Raw genomic sequence first — 27,018 nt, forward strand, 5'->3', positions numbered from 1 at the left:
CGGGACTCTGTGAAGCTAGTGAGGATTAAAGCCACCATTAGGAGCTTATGAACACTCTGCTTGATTCAGCTGAGCTAACTGGCAGTTCTCCACCCAGTCGGTATCCTCTGTTCTTACCTGATATCGGGATGCCGGAAAACCAAACGCAGCTGCTTCTGAGCTTTGACTTTAGATGGTTTTTTAAGGGAGGTAAAGAAATCTGCTAGAAAAGGGCGTGGGCATTGCGGTGCCAGGCTGACCTGGATTAGAATTCTAGTTCCATCTCTTCCTTGTTCCTACTTATACTTTGCGTAAGTAACGTCCCCTTCCTAAGTTGTCTTCCTTATCTGTAAACGGGAGTTTACTGTGGGGATTAAATAAAAGACATAAATAGAGCACTTCTATGCCTAGCACAGCAGAGACACATTACAGTCTTTTCCTTCCAGTTTCTGTGCCTTTTTTTTTTTTTTTAAGTGAAGGGACTCTTTTTTGGAAGCCCAAATTGGGAGGTCACTTTTTTTTGGGGGGGAGGTCACTTTTGCTCTCCATCTTATGGAGGAAGATGGGGTATCCTTGACTGTTTTCTCTTGAGCTGATGGTTAGATTCCTCCCAGTTTTAATCACACAGAAAGCCAGTGAATCAGACATAGTGAAAGAAAAACATGATCGACAGTAAACAATAGCTCTTTTGCAACAATGAACCAGTTAGGAGGGTTCATTCTCCAGCATCATGTTTTTAAGTCCCAGCTCCAAGCAGTTGTTCGGTTAACTTTTCATTTTTATTATTTTTGCAGCCTAATCCTACAACCTTCAGTATCCATACTTTCTTCCCACAGGCTTTACCCTGTCCTGAGTAAGGAGGTCATTCCTAACTGCACCACCCACCACTCTGCTTTATCTTTCACCTGAAGGGAACCACGAAGAAAAGGGACTGAGAAGAAAACAGAGAAAGGGTAATTTTTTTCTCTTTTTCCTAGGGTCAAGCAGATAAATTACTTTATGTAAGGCAGTGAAGAAATCCAGGCTATGCACAAAACATACTGGGTCTGTGTGGCATGCAAGACACAAGTAACAAATAGGCTGATTAATGTTAAATTCATGCTTTCTCCAAAATGGTAGTAAATTCAAGATAAAAATGAGGAAATTTCAGTAACACCAATAGAAGATTATGTGAAAGAAGATCTGAAAGGACAGAACAGTTATCGCTAGGTTATAAGAAAGGAAAATATTTATTGGAGAATATTTAATATTCGTTTTAAATAGAAGGTAATGCCATTTCCCCATATTTTATAAATCAGTTATTTTCTAATCTCCTTCTCCAGACATGCACTATTTCTTCCCAAATCTTCAAAACCATCAGGACTTACTTGATGATGCTCTCTGGAATATGGATGCAGTCCATTGGGATCAGCCCACTGAGTTCTGATAAGCTACTGACGTATTTAATTTTACTGCTGAACTTTGAACTAGAAAAAAGAAAAGAAAAAAGATATCAGTCGCTCCTCCATCCCTTCTCAGGCCGCTGCCTCTTCTTGAAAATTCTTATCGCCTTGTCCCAGCACTCTTACTAAGATATGGCTGTATTTAAGTAGTTACTATGTGCCAGACACTGTTTTAACTGGTTTATATATATTAACTCTTTTATTTTCTATGATTGATAGCCTAATGAGGTAGATACTATTATCGTTCTCTTTTTAAAGATAAGGAAACTTAAAACATACGGCGTTAAGTGTTTGCCCAGATTTCACCTTCAGTAAGTGGCAAAGCCTAGATTTAAACCCGGGCAGCCTGACTGCAGGGTCCACACATTGCATGGCCTCCCGGTGGTTCCTGCCACTCTGAATTGTCACTGGTTTATGGTTTGTTTCCCTTTGTTTGTTTTTAGCAAACAAAAATCTTGTCATTGGTTCTTTCAGAATCTACCACGGTTGATATATTTTAAAAATATATATAGACTTGTTTTCCTCTTATTTTTTTAGTACTTTTATTTTAAATATATGTATATACTTTTTTAAGTTTTAAATCTTGAAAGGTCATTCCAGATGAACCAATGTTCAAAACACAATGTTCCAATAATCGGATTTGAATGACAGACGGCCTTCATCTCAATGTTATCATTTTAGATGTGTATAAATGCATAGAAAACAACTTGCAAGGAGACCCCTGAGTTTGCCTCTGGGGAAGGGGGGTGGGTACAAGAGTCGGTAGTTGCTGAATGAAGAACTTGGTCTTTATAATGATTGGATGTTTTATAAGAAGAAGGCATTTTTGTATTGTTGGTGTAATAGCAAGCTAATTCTAAAAATATATCATTCCACTTGAAAGGGAATTTGATCAAGCATCAAACTTTCTTGAATGTTCTCCAGTGAAAGGGCCTCCCCAGTCTACTGGGAGGATGCTGCGCCATCTGCCAACTGTACTGTCTTCTGTTCAACTACTGTGTATCCTAATAGGAAGTCTTTTCAAGGTCAGTTCTCCATACATCTATCTTTCACATTTTACTCGCAGTTTTGACCCTGGGCCACTGGCTGTGACTTGTGAACAACCTGCATCTCCAAAAAGTCACTTCTAGTCCTCCTGATCAGCCTTGGGTGAACACATACTACCAACAATATGCTACCTTTGGCCACTTCCTTCCTCCAGAGTTTTCAAGCTAAATTCAGGTTTTGATGCAAGACGGAGGGGGTGGAATAAAAAGGCAGAAGAAGTTAGTTATGCAAGGGGGGACACCTCCGCACTGGAATGTACAGTTCTCTAAACATGCCTGGTGTATGGTACCTCCTTCTTGGTGCGTTGGTACCTGCTGTTTCCTCTACCTGGCTTTAGCTAGCCAATGCTATTAGTCTTCAAAACTCAACTTGAGGGCACATTCTTCTGGAAAGCCTCTCTTGATGCAGACTCTCAGCCTTCACACTCCACCTGTTACCTTAAAACTCACTCACCGTGAGTTATCAGCCCCCATCGTGCTTCCTCTGTGCCCTGTATTATAACTGTTTTCTAGTCTGCCTGTGTCAGCTGCCAGGCTGTCAACTCCGTGAGGACAGCAATTGAGCTATTTAATTTCTCAGCCTCCAGCACCTAACCCAGTGCTTGACACAGACAAACAATTCATTTTAAAGAAAGGAATTTGAGGGGAGAGAGAAAAACTAGGAGTATGGGATTAGCAGATACAAACTACTATATATATAAAATAGATAAACAACAAGGTCCTGCTGTGTAACACAGGGAACTATATTCAATATCCTGCAATAAACCATAATGGAAACACGATATATATTCTTTTTCATATTCAGTTTTATATAGATATATAAAACTGAATCACTTCACTGTACACCAGAAACTAACACAACATTGTCAATCAGTTATACTTCAATTTTAAAAATACATGAATTAAAAAAAAAGAAGAACTTGCCATATACCTCTATCATAGGTGTTACCCTTTAGCAGTGAAAAGACCTATATTTTAGTGACCTTTTTCAGTTCAAAAAATTGATGACACTGATGTAGACTGATTTTCAGAGGGATATTTAAAGAGGGTCTTACATGATGAAATTGTAGAACACAGTGTTTAAGTACTTGAAATGTGTGTTCTTTAGAATTACGCAGACATTGGGTTCAAAGCCTGAATCTATCATTTCTTGGCTGTGTTACCTTAGACCTGGGGTTGGCAAACCATGGCCCGTGGACCAAAGCCAGCTTATGATTTTTTTTTTACATCCTTGAGCTATGACTGGTTTTTACATGTTTTAATGGTTGAAAAATGATCAAAAGAAGAATATTGTGTGACATGTAAAAGATTTCAGAAAATTTCAGTATTTATAAATCAAGTTTTATTGGAACACAGCCATACTTATCTATTTACATATTGGCTATGGCTGCTTTTACCCTACCATGGAAGAGCTGAGTGGTTGTGATTGAGACTGTATGGCCCATAACATTTAAAATATTTAATATCTGATCCTTTACAGAATGGCTTTTCTGGCTCCTGATTTAGACAATTTATTTGACCTCACTGAAACTCAGGGTTTTTTCCTATATAACAGAAATAGTAAGCAGCACCTCCTTCAGAGGACTGTCATTAGGGTTAAATAAAATAATGCATGTAAGCACTCAGTAAATGTGGGCCATTATTATACGTGATTTACCACAACACTACTTGCTATAAGTTTATTATTTTTGTTGTAATTATTATCTTGAAACGCCCTTCAATAAATGTTGACTTACAATCTATTTTCACTACTCTTATCGTAACAAGTATTTGTCAGGAAGAAATATATTTGTTTTATAATAAGAGCTGAACTATTAAATAAACATCAGTGAATCAATATCAATTCTAATGTTTGCTTTTTTACCCATTAAAGTTTATATAAGCTCTTCCTACTCCCCTGTCAAAGCATTTTCTGCTAATCTTAAAATAAGAGGCTTTTTGTACATCTTAAAGGCTCATATTATTTTTTAAAGTAATATAACATGGTATGGTAAAGAAATCTTTGCCAGAGGAAAACTAGGTTGAATCCTGCCACTGCTCAGTTTTTGGAAGTAGGGGATGGGAATGCTAAATAAATAAGTGAACATGGAACAAAAAAGGTGGACTCTGAAAGGCACAGTAAAATCTATGTAAAAAAAATATAAAGGATTTTAACCTTTAATTGTTTTCTCCAGAAGTGAAGTGATCAGAATTTTTCTTAGGGATTCATTAATAACTTGGAGATGGAAAAATTTCAGTTTATCTGATTGGTATCCTGACGTTAGGGAAGACATTGTTCTAGTTAGCTGAAGTATAGTTGATTCATGATATTGTATAGTGATTCAATATTTTTATAGACTGTATTCCACAGAAGTTATTATAAAATGTCAGCTGTATCCCCTGTGCTATATAATATATGCTTGTAGCTTATTTTATACCTAGTAGTTTGTACCTCTTAATTCCATACCCCTATCTTGCCCCTCCCTATTTTATTATATTTTTTAAAGCTCTCTAGAAAACCTGTACTGTCCCTTTCATTTAACTGTCTCATTCTTACTATATAAAAGGCATATCTTACTTTTCATCACTGAAATGTAAGGTTATACAGCATCTAACACAGAATAGATGATAAACAAATATTTACTGATTTGAAGTGAATTTAAACCAAGAAGGCTTATGGATAATCAAAACAAAGCTCTCAAAATGGCTGCTCAGACTCTTTACCTACCTTTGGTAACCTACGTGGGATTTGTTCAGAAGAAATAGAACAATTAAGACAAGACCTGGCTTCTGTTTCTGTCCCTGGTGTGTCTTTATTTTCCATTGTTATGTTACTCTACCTCTTTGATTCTCTACAATATACCATATATTACTTTAAAAGTAATACTTTTAAAATCTGTTCCCTTTTGTAATATGGCATAGAAACCTCACTATTTTATCTTCTGTGTTTACAGCAAGTAGTATAAAAGTCATGTTTTATAATTATGGGGGAAAAATATTCACTGTGAAAATATGCTCACTCTTAATTAGAGCCTCTTGCTGGGTACTCCAAAGTATATTTTCAGGAAAGGCAGAGGCAAACCTTTTTTTCCTACTCTCTTGGTTTATGAATTTTTGTTTAGAAGACAATGAATACATATTTTTAAAAACTAGTGCATTTACTTTTACTACAAAAATGACCATACCTTATAAAAGGTCGTGTAATTGCAAGGATTGTTCTGATGAACCAAGATGGATGAACAATGATGAATGATTTTAAGTTCTTCCGCAACCTATTGTGAACAACAAACAAAAAATTACTCATAACCTATTTTGTTTTTTTCTGGGGTTTTTTTTTTTGCGGTACGCAGGCCTCTCACTGCTGTGGCCTCTCCCGTTGCGGAGCACAGGCTCCGGACGCGCAGACTCAGCGGCCATGGCTCACAGGCCCAGCCGCTCCGCGGCATGTGGGATCTTCCTGGACTGGGGCACGAACCCGTGTCCCCTGCATCGGCAGGCGGACTCTCAACCACTGCGCCACCAGGGAAGCCCACTCATAACCTATTTTAAGTGGGAGTTAAAACAGAAAGTATATCCCCAAATAAGAATATATATATGATATTAGGGAATTCTATGTAAGATACTGTTATCTGGTAGGAAGAAGGTATAGAAGGCCATGATCAATAAAACGAATGCCTTTTGAGATATAATTTGAAACGTGTAATTCAAACCTCATTTTCCCATAAGAATAAATGTAAAATAGAATTTTTGTATTCTTGGAGTGCATAAACCTATAACCATATGGCATGTTTTTGTTTAACGATGATTTTCATTTTTGTCAGCATTATTTTTACTATTTTGAAATGAATACACTCTTACTAGCAACTTAGCCAATTTGTTCTACTGAGCCTGGCTTTCTTCTTCTGTAGAATGAAAATGGTAACAGTATATCATGTGGTTGTTTGGCCTTCAGATAATCATTTTAACGTTTTGTACATTCAGGCATATTTTTCAGCATTAGCAATGCTACTTTATGTATGTTTAGATGATTAATGGATTTTAGTTACTATAACAGGACACTCACATGTTGCTTTACAGGGAGCCACATCTGAGGGGAAGCCACACATATGGAAGACATCATAAATTTGTATGCTTATTATGACAATTTTCCTGTAGATGGCAATAACATGTTTGGGTCTAATAAAACCAGTATGGATAGAAGTGACTTATCTTGAGGAAGGGGCACACAAAGGCACCATATGGGCCAGAATTAACAGTGAATGTTGAAATAAGAGCACTAGGATTGCCTAAGTCACAACAGTCCTAGTGCACAAAAATGGCCACAAGGTTACATGATACTAGTAAAGAATCATGGACTTTGGCTTATCAGCTCAAATTGCACCTCCATATGGCAACAGCGTATGCGTATTTAAAATACTTGTTGTCAAGTTTGAGATTACAACGTTTAACACAATCTGGGGAAGATCTGCTTTATTTCAAATTTGGGGCATCAAGTGATACTTATTAATATTTTTATAATTTATTATCTCAAATCAGCATTAATTCAATGTTCCTAAATTGTGATTGCATCTTTGGTAAATTAAAAGGTCACTGGAGATGGGAGTCACTGATGAAGTCAAAATAGTGATTAGATAATGGAGCCCACATACCGTCTGTCAATCATCTGGTAGCATTTCTTCATCCAGCCTAGCCCTGGCATCTTCCGTCTTGGGGTTGCACCATTCAAGTACACAATCATATAGTCTTCAGCTACCATCAGCTCTAATGTACTTATTACATATCTGATCACAGGAAGAAAGATAAGTGTTTTCAGTTCCCACATGAAAGAGTTCATCTTATTTCACCATAATTATATAACATTTAAATTACAGGGTGCATGACATTTAAGAATGGTTGCACATATTCCCTCTTCAGCTTGAGAAGAATGCAGTTACCTAAGATCACTTCTCTGAGAGTATTACTCATTTATTTGCACAGTTATCTTTTTTTCATTTTTTTTTAATGCAGGTACACTTGAAAAATGTGTAGGTTAGAAACCTGACTTTCAAAAATGTCAGCAATGTTATTATATACTAAGGGCAAGTCAGATTAAATAAAGGCAGATATAAATGAAGTCAGGTTATCATCAGTTGGCTAAGAACATGTTATCAGAGAACAAAAATAATACTTCACCCAAAGGAAATGTTACAGAATTTTAAAATGCAGACCAGACTGTGCTCATTTTGTTTTCAATTCATTCTGCAGACAAAACAGCCCCTCTAAAGCTTTTGGTCTTTTGAGCAATTTTCCTTGACACAGATTTCATCAACTTTTAATCAAAGGCTTAGTTAGAATAGTCTACATCATCTATTTCCTTTTATTAAAGATGCTCTATCTGCCATCGCATGCCCGCAGACATTAACTGAAAACATTTTGTTGTAAATATCACTCACAGGAAAAGATTTTCCATGACATAGTGGTAATCTGCCCGACTGCTGTCTGGCAGAAAACAGGCAGCAAACACAATGATGGCATTTAGGCCATCCCCGTAGTATCCTAGAGGACAAACAAAAAGACATTTGTAACCAACTGAAAGCTCTTAACAAGATAATATTTAACCTAAAGGATAAATCTGGAAGCCTTGGCAAGAGTGTGTATGTGGATGTATTAGGTACATCTTTAAATGAGTATTATATAGACTATACTTCTATAAGTATATACACATATAAATTATCTTTCAGTGGTTAAGATGTAAGTTATATAGATTCTTAAATAGTGTGAATATATTTGCATATGTAGGGTGTCCATGTATTATGGATGATTTATGTGCTGTACATAGTCATAAGTGTGTTAGAAGTATTCAACTTATCAAAAGATGGTGGGGCAACACTTTTTGACTTAAGGGCTTCTAATTTATATAATAAAAAAGGTAATTTATATAACACTCTTTCTTTTAATGGCTAAGAAAGAGGTTCTCTTTGATCCTCTTTACTTCCTAGTTGTAGCAAGCCTGTGTTCCTTGAAAGCCCATCTTTGAAATTCATGGCAAGGGTTGGTCAGGTCTCCACAGGTTTGTCTCTGGAATCTCAATGTACTGTATTTTTATTTCTCAATATCCCTTTTTAAACATTTGTGATTTGTGTCATATAACATAGTTCTGGACTTCAGAAACATTAAAGAGATTTCCTCAAAGCTTTGAGTAGGAGGACAGGACACACCCTCAAGCCTGATCAGAACTCAGTGTGTTTCATTTTTTCAGAACTCTAAATACCCCTCTGGTGATTACAAGGCAGTAAAATACTGGCTGGATATAGATTTGGATGGGCTTAACTCTTGAAAAGCAGTTTAATAAGATGTTCTATACAAGGATAGAGAGTATGACTCTACCACAAAAGAGGTGGGGGAAGAAAGTGATACCAACTACAAATACATCAAATTATGGGTTTGCATATATTACTAATTTGAGGTTGCTGTAGACAATGTTTATGCTACATATCTTAGAAGATGCTACCTACAAAAGTATATACCTGATGCAACACATATTTGCAAAACAGGATTGCAGTAGCTTCCCTCTGCATTTTTTGCGTTAGTCCCATCTTTTCCGAAATGTAGGTATTTACTAACTTTTTTTTTTAGAATGTGGTATGAAGGAAAATGGCAGAAGGAGATATATTTTAATATAAGAAGTGTTTGTTCCACAAACAGTTTCGTTTAGGAAGAGCCATAACTGAATAGAAATCCGCAAAGGATAGGATTAGTGTCACTAAGCCACCCTAACACCACAAAAATATGCAGTTCAGGCTCAGCACAATGAAAAAGACAGAGTTCATTAAAAGAAAAAAATAGGCATAATGAATCCCTCTTAAAAACAAGTACAAAAGTATTCTTCTGAGAGACACCAGGAAAGGCAGAGACAAGATGGCAGAGTAGAAGGACTTGAGCTCACCTCCTCACACGAAAACACCAAAATCACAACTAACTGCTGAACACCCATTGACAAAAAAAAGACTCAACCCTAACAAAAAAAGATATATACCCAAAGACAAAGAGGAAGCCACAATGAGATGGTAGGAGGGGATCTTTCGTGATATAATCAAATCCCTCACTGGAAAATAATTATATCACAGAGGTTCTCCCACAGGAGTGAGAGTTCTGAGCCTCTGAGCCCCACATCAGGCTCCCCAGCCTGGGGGCCTGGCATTGGTCAGAGGATCCCTCAGGCATTTGGCACTTTGAAGGCCAGTGGGGCTTTAGCACAGCAGCTCCACAGGACTGGGGGAAACAGAGACTCCACTCTTGGAGGGCGCACACAAGGTTTAATGTGCACTGGGGCCCAGGGCAGAGCAGTGACTCCACAGGAGCCTGGGCTAGACCTACCTGTGCATCTTGGAGGGTCTACTGGGGAGGGGGGATTGGCTGGGGCTCACTGTGGGGGCAAGGACACTGGTGGTGGACACCCCAGGGAATACCCATTGGCGTGAGCTCTCCTGGAGGTCGCCAGTTTGGCACCGAGACCTGGCCCCACCCAACAACCTGCAGGCTCCAGTGCTGGGACACCTCAGGCCAAACAACCAACAGGGTGGGAACAGAGCCCCACCCATCAGCAGACAGGCTGCCTAAAGTCATCCTGAGCCAACAGCTGCCTATATATATATATACCACTTAACCTGGCCCTGCCCATTAGAGGGACAAGACCCAGCTCCACCCACCAGTGGGCAGGCACCAGTCCCTCCCGTCAGAAAGCATGCACAAGCCCCTGGACCAACCTCACCCACCGGGGGTAGACAGCAGAACCAAGAAGAATTACAGTCCTGCAGCTGGAGGAACAGAGACCACAAACACAGAAAGTTAGACAAAATGAGATGGCAAAGAAATATGTTCCAGATGAAGGAACAAGATAAAACCCCAGAAGAACAACTAAGTGAAGTGGAAATAGGCAATCTACCCAAAAAAGAATTCAGAGTAGTGATAGTAAAGATGATCCAAGATCTCAGAAAAAGAATGGAGGCACAGACTGAGAGGATAAAAGAAATATTTAATAAAGAGCTAGAAGCTTTAAAGAACAAACAGAGATGGACAGTACAATAAGTGAAGTGAAAAATATGCCAGAAGGAATCAGTAGCAGAATAAATGAGGCAGAAGAACAAATAAGTGAGCTGGAAGACAGAATGGTAGAAAATCACTGCCATGGAAATGAGGACAGTCTAAGAGACCTCTGGGGCAACATTAAACGCACCAACATTTGAATTATAGGGATCCCAGAAGGAGAATAGCGAGAGAAAGGGCCTGAGAAAATATTTGAAGAGATAATAGCCAAAAACTTCCCTAACATGAAAAAGGAAACCCTCAAGTCCAGGAAATGCAGAGCCCCATACAGGATAAATCTAAGAAGGAACACACCAAGACACATAATAATCAAATTGACAAAAATTAAAGACAAAGAAAAAATATTAAAAGCAACAAATAACATACAAGGGAATCCCCATAAGGTTATCAGCTGAACTTTCAGCAGAAACTCTGCAGTCTGGAAGGGGGTGGCATGATATACTTAAAGTGATGAAAGGGAAAAATCTACAACCAAGAATACTCTACCCAGCAAGGCTCTCACTGAGATTTGACAGAGAAATCAAAAGCTTTACAGACAACCAAAAGCTAAGAGAATTCAGCACCACCAAACCAGCTTTACAACAAATGCTAAAGGAACTTCTCTCAGCGAAAAAGAAAAGGCCACAACTAGAAACAAGAAAATTACAAACGGGAAAGCTCACCAGTAAAAAGCAAACATACAGTAAAGGTAGGAAATCATCCACACGATGAAAACCCAGCAATCGTGAGAAGAGGAGAGTACACATGCAGGATATTGGAAATGCATTTGAAATTAAGAGACTAGCAACTTTAAACAATCTTGTATATATATAGACTGCTATATCGAAACCTTATGGTAATCACAAACCAAAAATCGACAATAGGTTAACACACAAAAAAGAAAAAGCAATCCAAACACAACATTAAAGATAGTCATCAAATCACAATAGGAGAGAACAAAAGAGGGAGGGAATAAAAAAGACCTACAAAAGCAAATCCAAAACAATTTAACAAGATGGCAATAAGAACTCACATATCAATAATTACCTCAAATTTAAATGGATTAAATGTCCCAACCAAAAGACATAGACTGGGGCTTCCCTGGTGGCGTAGTGGTTGAGAGTCCTCCTGCCGATGCAGGGGACATGGGTTCGTGCCCCGGTCCGGGAAGATCCCACATGCCGCAGAGCGGCTAGGCCCGTGAGGCATGGCCACTGGGCCTGCGCGTCTGGAGCCTATGCTCCGCAACGGGAGAGGCCACAACAGTGAGAGGCCTGCATGACACACACACACAAAACCAAGACCCGTATATATTCTGTCTACAACAGACCCACTTCAGATCTAAGGACACATACAGACTTAAAGTGAGGGGATGGAAAAAGGTATTCCGTGCAAATGGAAATCAAAAGAAAGCTGGAGCAGCAATACAGATATCAGACAAAATAGACTTTAAAATAAAGACTGTTACAAGAGAGAAAGAAGAACACTACATAATGATCAAGGGATCAATCCAAGAAGAAGATATAAAAATTGTAAATACATATACAAATCCAATGTAGGAGTGCCTCAATATATAAGGCAAATGCTAACAGCCATTTCTCCTAAAAGGAGAAATCAACTGTAGCACAATAATAATGGGAGACTTGGTGGGAGGGAGAGAGATGCAAGAGGGAAGAGATATGGGGATATATGTATAGCTGATTCACTTTTTTATAAAGCAGAAACTAACACACCATTGTAAAGCAATTATACTCCAATAAAGATGTTAAAAATAATAATAATGGGGGAATTTAACACCCGTCTTACATCAATGGACAGATCATCCAGATAGAAAATCAATAAAGAAACACAGGCCTTAAATGACACATTAGATCACATGGACTTAATTGATATTTATAGAATATTCCATCTGAAAGCAGCAGGATACACATTCTTCTTATGTGCACATGGAACATTCTCCAGGATCACATGCTGAGCCACAAAACAAACCTCAGTAAATTTGAGAGACCGGAAATCATATCAAGCATCTTCTCTGACCACAATGCTATGATATTAGAAATAAACTGCAAGGAAAAAACTGTAAAAAAAAAAAAAAAAAAAAAAACCAAACACGTGGAGGCTAAACATATGTTATTAAATGACCAATGGGTGACTGAAGAAATCAGAGGAAATCAAAAACCTAGTGACAAATGAAAACGAAAACACAATGATCAAAACCTATGGGACGCAGCAAAAGCAGTTCTAAGAGGGAAGTTTATAGCAATGTAGTCTTACCTCAGGAAACAAGAAGAGTCTCAAACAACCTAACCTTACACCTAAAGCAACTAGAGAAAGAAGAACCAAAAAAACCCCAAAGTTAGCAGGAGAAAAGAAATCGTAAAGATCAGTGCAGAAATAAATGAAATAAAGAAGAAAACAATAGCAAAGATGAATGAAACTAAAAGCTGGTTCTTTGAGAAGACAAACAAAATTGATAAGCCTTTAGCCAGACTCATGAAGAAAAAAAGGGAGAGGACTCAAATCAATAAAATTAGAAATGAAAAAGAAGTCACAACTGACACCACAGAAATACAAAGGAACATAAGAGACTACTACAAGCAACTGTATGCCAAGAAATTGGACAACCTGGAAGAAATGGACAAACTCTTAGAAAGGTACTATTCTCCCAAGACTGAATCAGGAAGAAGTAGAAGATATGAACAGACCAGTCACAAGCACTGAAATTGCAACTGTGATTTAAAAATGCCCAACAAACAAAAGTGCAGGGCCAGAAGGCTTCACAGGCGAATTCTATAAAACATTTACAGAAGAATTAACATGTATTCTTTTGAAACTCTTCCAAAAAAGTCAAAAGAGGAAGGAACAGTCCCAAACCCATTCTATGAGGCCACCATCATAGCAGACAAAGATACCAGAAAAAAAGAAAATTACCAGCTAATATCACTGATGAACATAGATGCAAAAATCCTCAACAAAATACTAGCAAACAGAATCCAACAGCACATTAAAAGGATCATACACCATGATCAAGTGGGGTTTATTCCAGGAATGCAAGGAGTTTTCAATATACACAAGTAAATCAGTGTGATACACCACATTAACAAACTGAATAATAAAAACCATATGATCCTCTCAATAGATGCAGAAACAGCTTTTGACAAAATTCAACACCAATTTATGATAAAAACTCTCCAGAAAGTGAGCATAGAGGGAAGCCACCTCAACATAATAAAGGCCATATATGAAAAACCCAGTCAACATCATACTCAATGGTGAAAAGCTGAAAGCATTTCCTCTAAGATCAGGAACAAGACAAGGATGTCCACTCCTGCCACTCTTACTCAACATAGTTTTGGAAGTCCTAGCCATGGCAATCAGAGAAGAAAATGAAATAAGAGGAATCCAAATTGGAAAAGAAGTAAAACAGTCACTGTTTGCAGATGACATGATACTATACATAAAAAATCCTAAATATGCTTCCAGAAAACTAGGAATAAACCTACCTAAGGAGGCAAAAGACCTGTACTCTGAAAACTGTAAGATGCTGATGAAAGACAATGAAGATGACACAAACAGGTGGAAAGGTATACCATGTTCTTGGATTGGAAGAATCAATATTGTCAAAATGACTATACTACCCAAGGCAATCTACAGATTCAGTGCTATCCCTATGAAATTACCAAGGGCATTTTTCACAGAAGTAGAGAAAAAAAAAATTTAATTTGTATAGAAACACAAAAGACCTCAAGTAGCTAAAGCAATCCTGAGAAAGAAAAATGAAGCTGTAGGGATCAGGCTCCCTGGCTTCAGACTATACTACAGAGCTACAGAATCAAAACAGTATGGTACTGACACAAAAACAGAAATATAAATCAATGGAACAGGACAGAAAGTCCAGAAATAAACCCACACACCTATGATCAATTAATCTACAACAAAGGAGGCAAGAATATACAATGGAGAAAAGACAGTCTTTTCAGTAGTGGTGCTGGGAAAACCAGACAGCTACATATGAAAGAATGAAACTAGAACATTCTCTAACACCATACACAAAATGGATTAAAGACCTAAATGTAAGACCAGATACTGTAACACTCTTAGAGGAAAACATAGGCAGAACACTCTTTGACATAAACCGTAGCAATATCTTTTTGGATCCACCTCCTAGAGTAATGAAAATAAAAACAAAAATAAGCAAATGGGACCTAATCAAACTTAACAAGCTTTTGCACAGCAAAGGAAACCATAAACAAAATGAAAACACAACCCACAGAATGGGAGAATATATTTGCATATGAAGTGACTGACAAGGGATTAATCCCCAAAATATACAAACAGCTCATGCAGCTCATTATCAAATAAACAAACAATCCCATCAAAAAATGGGCAGAAGCTCTAAATAGACATTTCTCTGAAGAAGATATACAGATGGCCAAAAAAGCACATGAGAAGATGTTCAACAAAGCTAATTATTAGAGAAATGCAAATCAAAACTACAATGAGGTATCACCTCACACTGGTCAGATGGCTATCATCAAAAAGTCTACAATAAATGCTGGAGAGCGTGCAGAGAAAAGGGAGCCCTTCTACACTGTTGGTGGAAATGTAATTTGACACAGCCACTATGGAGAACAGTATGCAGGTTCCTTAAAAAACTAAAAACTGAACTACCATATGACCCAGCAATCCCATTCCTGGGCATATATCCAGAGAAAACCATAATTTGAAAAGATGCATTCATCCCAATGTTCATTGCAGCAGTATTTACAGTAGCCAAGACATGAAAACAATCTAAATGTCCATCGACAGAGGAATGGATAAAGAAGATGTGGTACATATATACAATGGAATGTTACTCAACCATAAAAAGGAATGAAGTAATGCCATTTGCAGCAACATGGATAGCCCTAGAGATTATCGTACTAAGTGAAGAGAAAGACAGAGTCAGAGAAAGACAAGTATTATATCACTTATATGTGGAATATAAAAAAATGATACAAATGAAGTTACTTACATAACAGAAACAGAATCACAAATTTTGAAAACAAACTTATTGTTTCCAGAGGGGAAATGGGGAGGGGGTGATAAAATTAGGAGTTTGGGGTTAACACATACACACTACCATATATAAAATAGGTCATCAACAAGGACATACTGTATAGTACAGGGAACTCTACTCAATATTCTGTAATAACCTATATGGGAAAAGAATCTGAAAAAGAACGGATATATGTATATGTACAATTGAATCATGCTGAAACTAACACATCACCCCTGAAACTAACACAACATTGCAAATCAGTGATACACTAATATCTAATAAAAATTAGATTAAAAAAATAAAAAATTTTATAAAAGCATCCTTTCAAAAGCATCTTTCTAAATGTAGCTGTCTGACTCCAGGGTGTCGGGATAATTGCAAGATTATGACGCTCAGTTACTTTGATTTCTTTTTCTATTTCTGGAGAATTTCTAAGAATACATTGCTGTTGTTTTTTAAAGGAAAGACTGAGGTTTATAAACAGTACTTCAGAAGTCATCCTAAATGGCAATTCAGCTGTTTGTGTTACTGCTGTCTGTCCTTGGCATGTTGTAGTATCACGTTGGCTTGGCTTTATTTAACCAAAGGAATACTCATCGGTCAACTTAACCACTTCCTGATCAATGACTAAGCTGGGATTGTCTCTATAAAAATCACTGAACTTGACAAATGATGATGGATTTTGCATTTTGGGGCACAGGATTTGTAGGAAGGGAAGAAGAGACAAAAGAAAGAGGGGGAGAGGAGGAGATGTAGCGTGTAAAGAAGGAAAGAGAAAAAGATTTCCTCGTGAAAGTTTTCTTCTAAATCAAGAGCAGGTGCCGTTGTTGTCAGGCTTTGGAGCTATTCCAGCTAGCAATTGCTGGCAAAGTGTAATAACGTGAATGAACAGGACCATTTGCATTTTGTTCCTCGCCAGTGTCTCCAAGGGGGTCGGTTAACCCAATTTCTACGCTAAATATGCAGCTGACTCAAGTGAAGTTGCCTGTCAGCAAACGCAGAATTCACGTGAGGTTTCGCTTTTTAACACATGTATTTTATCAGACTCTCTTCTCAGTAACGGTGAGGTGAATTCAGGGTGTGTGTGCTGAGGTGCATGAGCTATCCCACCGTGGTGTCTCCTGAGACCCTTGGAAGCAACAATGCAAACCTTACCTGAGGGAGAACAGAGAGGCATGAAAGGGACGTAACACAGGTTTGCTGGCCAGCAAATGGAATGGAGAGAGAAGGAGAGATACCACAGTCGCAACCAAAACATACACACACACACACCAGCCTGCAACTCTTCTCATCCTTTCCAGGATCATTTGTCCAGCAACACTGCAGAGAAGGTTACCTGAGTCTCCTATAATGAAATAAGAGAAGTAAAAACACAAGACAGGAAATGCCTCGTTACAATGCTTTGGCATGACTGCCCTTGGTTATTTAATTGTGTTCTCTGCTTCAGGCTCAAAAATGCCAGTTCTGGCCTCAAAGTGACCCCTCACTGTTGGCTAATCCAAACCACCCAGACTTCTTTTTCTTTGCTTTTCTACTTAAGCAGATGGCAGGGATATTACTCATGGGCTCACAGGAGGTGACATGGCTTTGAGATCATCCTTTCTTGACTGATGAAGTAACTGAGGCCCAGGGGAGTTAAGTGATGTACCAAGATCACAGACTAATCAGTGGCCAAGAGGGGTCTTGAGCCCATTCTTCCACATTGTGTACAGGGCCTCTGGCCATAGCTCATGTGGAGGTCACTAAAGCTGAAGACTGAAATATTTGTTCAAATGCTGCTCTCACACACAGATGTTCCCAGCTGGTGTGGACACTCTTGCAGCAAACTTAAGCAGCGCTTTTCATCACCCCCATCTTGCAGTCGTGCTGCCCAGAGCACTGAACAGCTGGCACTTCCCTACTGGCCTGAGTGGGATAACTTCCTCATAGCAAAATGCAAGACACCAAAACAACACCTCTGTTCACTCTGGAGTGCTGCTTTTTTAAATGCTCATCAGAAGCCAGGATGACAAACTCAATGGACTGGTAACTAGGGAGTGTGACTTTCTCAGATCATTAAGGTCTGAGAAAGTGGTATGAGCTTCTAAGACAGCAGACAAAGCTTTGGCAAACTCAGAAGTAACGTGTGAACTGTCTTTACCTCCAGAGCCGAAAAGCTGGTCAGGGCATAGGAAGAGGTGGCATCTCCCTAACATTCCGGCGGGTGCAGCCAGAGGCACACTCATGCAAGCCAGCACCTGGAGAAGGCCAAGGCAGAGCCAGGGAGGGGAAAGGTGGCCTTCTCTCGCCAACAAACCAGACAGCTACACAGACAAAAAAGGAGCTCACAACACAGAAAGGAGAGGAGCAGATGCCAAGGGGAGGAGGTGGTGGGGATGGAGGGCACAGCAAACCAGGTTATCCCTGAGATATCAGGTGTTTTCACAAAGAATGTGACAGGCGGAAGCAGTGGCTTTTTTTGACCCAGGTGTGCTGATGAAAATCACTCTCTCCTGATTCAGGCAACAGAACGATGGGCTCAACCCACCCATCCAACCCACCTAACTTCACTGTGGATGAAAGAATAAGCAGGTGAGTCTGCTGGGGTAACAAGAGATAACTTAGCCTTATAATAACAGTGAAGCCGTGAGCCTGCCTTCTTCACAACAAAGGGACTTCTAATTTATGACCTGAATGGTAAAAATGTACAGGGACTGTCACTGCATGACAGACTTTGACAGACTTTTCTATATATCTTGTACTTTTTAGAATGAGCATAGGCTATTTTGTAGTCATTTTTTGTTTGTTTGTTTGTTTCTAAAAAGCAAACAAACCAAAAATACCTGATGGGTGGTGCAAAGGAGATATGACCTTCTGGGGAGATCTGGATGATGTTCAGATTGTGTTTTTCATTAGAAGAACAAGAGGATTGACTCTATGGCCAGCTGTCTGTCATTTTCAGCCAGATTAGGCCTGCTCTCATTCCAAAGGGCTGTGGGAAAAGTCTCCCTTAGAGGAGCTATCACTGGGCCATATTACCATTTCAGGGCAAATGGTGAAAAAGGAAGGTCAGGGCCGGGGACACCTATGGGCATTTTCCTTCACTACCATGGGTGGGGGCCCTGGGGGGTCCTGATACTTCCATAGAGGTAGCAATGCATGGGGCAGAAAGTGGAAAATCTGTGGTGAAGGGAAGGTGGAGGGAAACGGCAAAACATTCTCCTGCTTGTTAGAAAACCAAAGCTCCGGGTTTAATGCAGCGCCAAGACACTTATTTCCCTGTCCTCGATAAGGAAGACAGAACAATTGCCTTGTCGGCTTACACTTTTCCTGGAAGAGCTGAGGGGTTAGGGTGGGGCGTCAGGACTGCAGGGAAGTTGTGCATGCAGCAGAAAAAGCCAAAAAGCCATTTAGGGATTCTGAAGTTGACAATGTTCAATGTGTCGCTTGTGCTCATGGGATTTTTTGTGAGTCCCAAATTAATCAAGGCTCCTGGAGCTCCAAGAAAGCAGTGAAAATACAAAAGAGCCTTTCCTCTCCCTTGTCCCTTATGAAACGGGTGGAGATCTTGGCTGGAGTGGGCTGTTGTCATAGATATGTCCATTACATCTATGCCTGTGTCATAGGCATAGATGTAATGACAGGCATAGATGTAATGGAGTTTATAGAAAAGCAAACTTCAACTAGGGAGAAAAAAAGGACCAGGCTAAGTCTAAAAAGATTTCCTAAAGCTTCTGAAGAGGATTCCAAAGATTGGTCTGGAATTAAAAGCATCTCTTACTGCAGGCCATGTAGAAAACAGACTTGAAAACAATTCAGTTAAACCCTGCAACTGACCCATATGAATTCCAAACAGACACTATTAAATTGGACAACTATGGCTTTCAAGAAATTTGCACAGAAGATGATAGCTATCAGGTATGCAGTGCAAAAGGCATGTTTCACATTGGAAAGTTACTTTTGCATAGTAAGCTTTCCAGTGTTCACTGAATTGAGTATGAAATAATACGCTCAGCTCTACAGTGCCCTGAACGTTGACTGCCTAACAGGGTCTTGGGACGTCATGCTGCGGAGAACCCTAGTTTTGTTTTCTTATAAAAACTGTATGGCCACCCCGCTCCTTGCTTCCCAGGTTTGCAGAGCTCAGCTACCTCCATGAGAAATGACTCTCCTGTAGGGCTCGATGACCTTCATGTCAATCCGCTGCTCCTGTTCTCCAATCACCACGGTCCTCCACAGCCGGTTGTCCTCTCGCTCCTCTTCTGCCGTATATTCCGGAATAGACTCTGACTCTTGGCCAGAATCTTTGTTGGCTGTGTGATCCTCTGGAAATGAAGCATAGAGCAGGGATAAAGAAGAAAGACCTCCACAGGTGAGGCAGTTCAGCAACTAGCGACCTCCTGGCAGAGTCAACCTGAGCTCCCTGTTGTGTACAACTCTGATAGAGCCTGATACCATCCTGATCACATAAAGGACACTCAGTGAAGTCTTATTGATTGACTGACTGAACAACCCATCCATTGTGAAGGCCGGGCAGAGGGTGGGGATAGGAAAAGAGCTAGAGCTGTCTTGTGTCTGTAGTGGTCCAAGGGGGCATAGGCTGGTGCTAACTCATCCTTGATCATATAAGTTGTAGACTGCAGGTCTTTCTGATGGGGTGAAAGGCTATTCATCAGGCCCTATTTTCCTTGTGCCACATTTCTTGGTGTATCCTGAGTGCTCAGAGTGTTTTGGGGGCCCTCAGCTCAGTATCTTGATGACACCGCCAGCCTAGACCCCCACTCTAAGACTCTTACAGTGGGGTTGAATCCCCTTCTCTACTGGGAGTGCATCTGGACATTAATTTGATATTACTTCTTATACATTTTTCAAAATATACTACACAAAGGTTTTACAGTAAGTGAGAAACAAGCTCGTAGACCAGAAGTGCTCCCAGGCCAAAAATTCACAAGACTCTTACTTGTGGGTGCCCAAGGCAATGAAAAAGCCCACGGAGCATTCTTGGGGGAGAAATTTACTACCCATTCTTGTGCATCAAGAAAAAAGCAACCGGGCTTCCCTGGTGGCGCAGTGGTTGAGAGTCCGCCTGCCGATGCAGGGGACGCGGGTTCGTGCCCCGGTCTGGGAAGATCCCACATGCCGTGGAGCGGCTGGGCCCGTGAGCCATGGCCGCTGAGCCTGTGCGTCTGAAGCCTGTGCTCCGCAACGGGAGAGGCCACTACAGTGAGAGGCCCGCGTACCTTTTTTAGTTTTCTTAAAAGAATAAGCAACAATTGTTTCCATTTTTACTTCAAGTAGTAGTAGAATTTAACAATGGTTATTCTATGTATGTTTAAGTGATTTGGAAAAAAGGATTGTTTATAGCTTTCACAATAATTCAGATGTTATCATTCTTAATTTTCCATTTCATGAGAAATTACCTTTGATTTATACTCCACTTGTATTCTTTTAATGGCACTTTGATAATAAAAACAGCAATATTTATTAAGCATCTACCGTGTATCAGGCACAACAGTAGATACAACAGCAGACATGACACCAATGCAAAAACTCTGAAGTAACTACCTCAGGTCACAGAGTTAGGAAGCAAATACAATCAGACCCTTACCTTTTCTACTCTTCTAAGCTATCACATTGTACCTTGAATGTGTAACTGTCTCATTCTCATTTATTTTACTATAACGTAGTGAGTTCCTTGGGCTAAGAAATTGTGCCAGAATCATCTTTAATATCCACCTCCACCAACCCACTCAACACTTAGGTTGAAACCCTGCAGAGAGCACTCAGTAAACCTTGGGAGGGTGAGTGGATGAACAAAGCTTGGACAAGTTCCTGGAAGTATAGGTAATCTGTAAGGGAGCCACAACAGAGCCATTATGTTCCAGAAGATCCCGCAAGACAAATTCAAACGTGTGTAATTACCTGTGACTTAGAATAGCAAAATGGAGTCCAGCTGGGAAGCAATCCTAGCCCTTTATGCCAACACCAACAGCTACTACCACCTGCAGAGCCTTGCAATCACTCTGGCTTCCACTGCATTCCCACCAGCGCTTGCAGCTTACTCAGGATGGGAAAGCAGCAACCTTGGCTTCAGATCAAGCGCTGTGTCACTTGTGCAAATCCATCCATCTGCCCTGGACTCCCTTTCTGGGATCCCTTCCTGCTTCTCCCTTCCCACTTGGGTTAGGACCCTCGGATGCTCCTCTCCGCTCCCTTCCCAGGACCCTGTTTTCCCACTGGTCTCTGCTCCCTCAGACCTCTGGGCTCTGATGCGGGTTTGTCTTCTGAGGTTCTTGTACACACCTGCTCTTCTCTGCAATGTACTCACCATCCACCAACCCCTCTTCACCCTGTCTGGGACTTTCTGGCCTGCTCTACGTTGACCCTGGTGATCTGTGTGGGGTTGTTTTGTTTTCTGCATGCTTTTATTGAGGCTACTTTGTTAAAAAAATTTTTTTTGTATACTCTGTTCTCTTTGCATGTTATAAAAATAAAACACATTAATAAAAGTACAAGCAATACAGAAATTGTTGGGTGGGGGGGGCTAGTGGTGCAATGGATAAACGCATCTGTCTATGGATCAGAAGATGCCAAAAATTGTTCAGGGAAACAGCAAAAATCACCAATGCCTCTCTCACTCATTTTTGTTTGATATGTAGTTTTCTTTCTATACTCATGGGCACAAACATACTTTTTTTCCCCAGAAAGTATGATTAATCTCTATCTTCTGCATGTTCTGTATGTACTGTTCTACAATGTGCTTCCACCTAATAACACAGCATGGGCTTCTTTTCATCTCAGTGAATATAAACCCTGCTCATTTTTAAAAATAGCCCTAGACTTCCCTGGTGGCGCAGTGGTTGAGAGTCCGCCTGCCGATGCAGGGGACACGGGTTCATGCCCTGGTCCGGGAAGATCCCACATGCCGCGGAGCAACTAGGCCCGTGAGCCATGGCCGCTGAGCCTGTGCATCCGGAGCCTGTGCTCCGCAACGGGAGAGGCCACAACAGTGAGAGGCCCGTGTACCGCAAAAAAATAAATTAATTAATTAATAAAAATAGCCCTAGAGTATTCAATTTTATTGATGTCTTTTAGTTTATCAGTCCCATAGCGATGGAAATTTTTATTCTATTTTATGGGCTGTTGTTCCTTATAAAGAATTTGCTGCAATAAGTATCTCTGTAAAGGTGTCTTACCTCTTTTGTGCACATATTGCTGTAGGTTACCTTTCTAGCAATGGAATGCTGGATCACAGGGTCTAAGCACTGAAAGGCTTTATGAGCGTTTTTGCCCTTGAATATATCACACCAAAATATCTGAGAGTACCTATTTCCTCACGCTATTAAAACCACTGGCAGAACTTCCCTGGTAGCACAGTGGTTAAGAGTCCACCTGCCAATGCAGGGGACATGGTTTCGAGCCCTGGTCCGGGAAGATCCCACATGCACGGAGCAACTAAGCCCATGCACCACAACTACTGAGCCCGCGTGCCACAACTACTGAAGCCCGCACGCCACAACTACTGAAGCCCGTGTGCCACAACTACTGAAGCCCGCGCATCTAGAGCCCGTGCTCCGCAACAAGAGAAGCCACCGCAATGAGAAGCCCACATACCGCAACAAAGAATAGCCCCCGCTCGCCACAACTAGAGAAAGCCCCTGTGCAGCACTGGAGACCCAATGCAGCCAAAAATTTAAAAAATTAATAAATTTATTTAAAAAAACAATACTGGAGGTTATCAGAGTTTTTAATTGTTGAAAATTTAGGGTGAAGCTTCTCTCTTTGTTGTTTTAATGTATATTAAATTATTAAAGAAGGTGAGAATTATTAAGTGTTTATTGGTTATTTATATTTCTCTTACTGACAGGGAGGCACCTGATAAATCCTTTGCCTGTTGTGGTCCTTATTGATTTTTTGGAGTTCTTTATACAGAACTTTGTCATATATTGCAATTATTTTCCTGCCTTGTGCTTAGTTTTTGAATTTGTGATTTTTCCCAAATAGAAATATATTTTTATATAGTTGAATCTATCAGTTTTTGTCTGTATGCTTTTTGATTGTTGTATCATAGTAAGAAAGGACACTACACTCCTACCTTAAAAGTATGTATACATGTACACAAACATTTTCCTACACTTTACTTTTAAAAACAGCATTATTATTCATTTTGGCATAGAAGTTTGAGGCTGGCACATGTAAATCAATGAAGTTAGAACACACTCTCTCACTATACACAAATATAAACTCAAAATGGCTTAAAGACTTAAACATAAGACATGACACCATAAAACTCCTAGAAGAGAACATAGGCAAAACATTCTCTGACATAAGTCATACCAATATTTTCTTAGGTCAGTCCCCCAAGGCAGTAGAAATAAAAGCAAACAAATGGGGCCTAATCAAACTTACAAGCTTTTGCACAGCAAAGGAAACCATAAACAAAAGACAACCTATAGAATGAGAGAAGACATTTGCAAATGATGCAACCAACAAGGGCTTAATTTCCAAAATATACAAACAGCTCATACAACTCAACAACCAAAAAACAAACAACCCAATCCAAAAACGTGCAGAAGACCTAAATAGACATTTCTCAAAGAAGACATACAGATTGCCAACAAACACATGAAAGGATGCTCAACATCACTAATCATTAGAGAAATGCAAATCAAAACTACAATGAGGTATCACCTCACACCAGTCAGAATGGCCATCATTAAAAAATCTACAAACAATAAATGCTGTAGAGGGTGTGGAGAGAAGGGAACCCTCCTACACTGTTGGTGGGAATGTAAGTTGGTGCAGCCACTGTGGAAAACAGTATGGAGGTTCCTCAGACAACTAAAAATCGAGTTGCCATATGATCCAGCAATCTCACTGCTGGGCATATATCCAGACAAAACTATAATTCAAAAAGATACATGCACCCCTATGTTTATAGCAGCACTATTCACTATAGCCAAGACATAGAAATAACCTAAATGTCCATCAACAGATGAATGGATAAAGAAGATGTGGTACATATATATATACAATGGAATACTACTCAGCCATAAAAAAGAATGAAATAATACGATTTGCAGAAACATGGATGTACCCGAAGATTCTCATACTAAGTGAAGTAAGTCAGAAAGAGAAATTCAAATACCATATGATATCACCTATATGTGGTATCTAAAATATGACACAATGAAACTATCTGTGAAACAGAAACAGAATCACGGACATAGAGAACAGACTGGTGGTTGCCAAGGGGGAGAGGGGTCGGGGGAGGGATGGAGTGGGAGTTTGGGATTAGCAGATGCAAACTATGATATATAGGATGGATCAACAACAAGGTCCTACTGTATAGCACAGGGAACTATATTCAATATCCTGTGATAAACCACAATGGAAAAGAATATGCAAAGAATATACGTGTGTGTGTGTGTGTGTGTGTGTGTATGTATATATATATATATATATATATAACTGAATCACTTTGCTGTACAGCAGTAATTAACACAACATTGTAAATCAACTATACTTCAATAAAAAGAAGCTCGAGGCTGGACCTTTTTATCAAATGTTACTCCTAATGTTTCAGAGAAAGCATGGCCAAGTTGGTATGTCTCCTCCTTTTCCCACCTCTTCTGATTGATATAAATGAAATAAAGTTATATAAGAGCTAGGGGTACAGTACATTGTCTTAAGGTGTTCAATTCTGGAAGTCAACAATCTAAGCTAGTAGAAAGTAAAAGTAGCTTTGTTTTACTCCCTTGAATTAATGGTATCTTCCCAAACATTTAATTCTTCTGGGACTTCCCTGGTGGCTCAGTGGTTGAGAATCCGCCTGCCAATGCAGGGAACACAGGTTCAATCCCTTGTCTGGGAAGATCCCACATGCTATGGAGCACCTAAGCCCTTGCGCCACTACTACTGAGCCTGTGCTCTAGAGCCCGCAAGCCACAACTACTGAAGCCCGCACGCCACAACCACTGAAGCCCGTGCGCCCTATAGCCTGTGGGCCGCAACTACGAAGCCCACGCACTGCAACTATTAAGCCCATGTGCCGCAATGGCTGAGCCCGCGTGCCTAGAGCCCGAGCTCCACAACAAGAGAAGCCACTGCAATGAGAAGCCTGCCCACCACAATGAAGAGCAGCTCCTGCTCGCCACAACTAAAGACCGTGCGCAGCAGTGAAGACCCAGTGCAGCCAGAAATAAAATAAAAAATTAAATTAAAATTTAAAAATACGAGAAAACTACTTTAAAAAAATTCTTCTGCTACAACTATAAATTACCATCCTCCCACTGCTATCATTTTCTCACTATTCGCAAAATTTTCCGGTCTCATTTAACTCTCTATCCCCAGGCCCTCCAAATTTAATGTTTGGTCTCATGCTCTCTTCACTAAGAAATGCTTGATTTTCTTTGTCTCCTTTTCTGAATAACAGGCTTTTCTCCCTGGTGACTGTTGAAGTCAATTAAGCCCTGGTACACAGGGGAGAAGTCAACTTGAACATTTTCTTTTGCCTTTGGTGAGATGATTTAGTACACAGGCGCCTGAATATCCTGTGCTAACATCACAGTGGGGAGTCCACTGTTGGTGATCATACAGACTAACACAAGATGAGGTGCTGAGGCCAGCTGTGGCCTCCAGTAGGGACATACATCTGTAAAGGGGACTAGCTTTCTATGTTGTGATCTTGCACTGATAATGGGAACAGTCTGAAAATGCTTTAAAAGACATTCATTACGTTTGGACTTTTTTTTTTTTTTTTTAAGCCGAAGAGCCTCTTTATTTGTATTAAGTGTTAGAAATCACTCCCAGGAAGAAAATGAGGTTAGGTATGATTCATGACATATTTGATCACTAACATAGGCATAATTTAATCCTGAACATGCTATGTATTAATCTAGACTATTGATTTAGAGAACATTAGGTTGAATGCTACTAATTTAATTTGTAGGAGGAGTGCTTTCTAAATGACACTCGTCATTCAAGACATGTTTAGTATTATGCTAAATACCCAGAGATTTATAAACTAGCTTCTAATTTTCATTCCTAATATACCTTTCATCTCTCCCTTTTATGTTACTTAGTATCCAGTGTGGATTCAGGTTTGTTTGAGCCTGAAGTATATATAGTTTTGGGGGGAGGGAGCTTTTTAAGGAAAATAATCTTTTCTTTTCTTTTTTTTTTTCAAACTTTTACAAAAGCATATAATGATGTGAACATATTTCTAGGGACCCTTCCTGACAGAATGAAGCTTAAGTTCAGCTTCACATCTTTTGCCAGTATCACAAACTGAGAAAATTCTTCACTTTCTTCCTGTTGAAGTGTAGTTCAGTACAGTTGGAAAGAGCATAGCTGGGGTTCAGACACGGGCTTTCTCTATCTTCTTTGCTATTGCTAGAGTCCTAAGTACATCTTAGTCCCAGGCAACAAGAGTAACCTGCTCAATGGTCTTCCCACTTACATTTTTTCATACACTCCGCCCCCCGGG

General features: G+C 39.8%; 2 protein-coding genes across 7 annotated transcripts in view; one reads left to right on the forward strand and one right to left on the reverse strand.

Annotated features, from left to right (window-relative positions):
* Positions 1-19,772, forward strand: part of GCNT1 (glucosaminyl (N-acetyl) transferase 1) — a 202,979-nt gene extending 183,207 nt beyond the window's left edge. For all 3 annotated transcript variants that reach the window (XR_014016051.1, XR_014016052.1, XR_014016053.1), the window contains 4 exons: positions 816-932; positions 2,346-2,446; positions 18,053-18,122; positions 19,663-19,772. The gene's annotated coding sequence lies outside the window, so the exon portion shown is untranslated. The remainder of the gene's footprint in view (positions 1-815; positions 933-2,345; positions 2,447-18,052; positions 18,123-19,662) is intronic.
* PRUNE2 (prune homolog 2 with BCH domain) overlaps positions 1-27,018 on the reverse strand; it is a 270,129-nt gene that overhangs the window by 16,731 nt on the left and 226,380 nt on the right. For 3 of the 4 annotated variants that reach the window (XM_081236833.1, XM_081236832.1, XM_081236831.1), the window contains exons 12-16: positions 19,682-19,855; positions 7,879-7,981; positions 7,096-7,227; positions 5,632-5,718; positions 1,347-1,445 (exon numbers count right to left, since the gene is read on the reverse strand). In XM_081236833.1, the coding sequence (XP_081092959.1) occupies positions 1,347-1,445; positions 5,632-5,718; positions 7,096-7,227; positions 7,879-7,981; positions 19,682-19,855 (595 nt within the window). Of the gene's footprint in view, positions 1-1,346; positions 1,446-5,631; positions 5,719-7,095; positions 7,228-7,878; positions 7,982-16,706; positions 16,897-19,681; positions 19,856-27,018 lie in introns of those variants that run through there. The other variant, XM_081236834.1, reaches the window with a different exon arrangement.

Source organism: Mesoplodon bidens (genome assembly GCF_964165515.1).
Source record: "Mesoplodon bidens genome assembly, chromosome: 6".
In the NCBI taxonomy this organism is placed as follows: Eukaryota; Metazoa; Chordata; class Mammalia; order Artiodactyla; family Ziphiidae; genus Mesoplodon; species Mesoplodon bidens.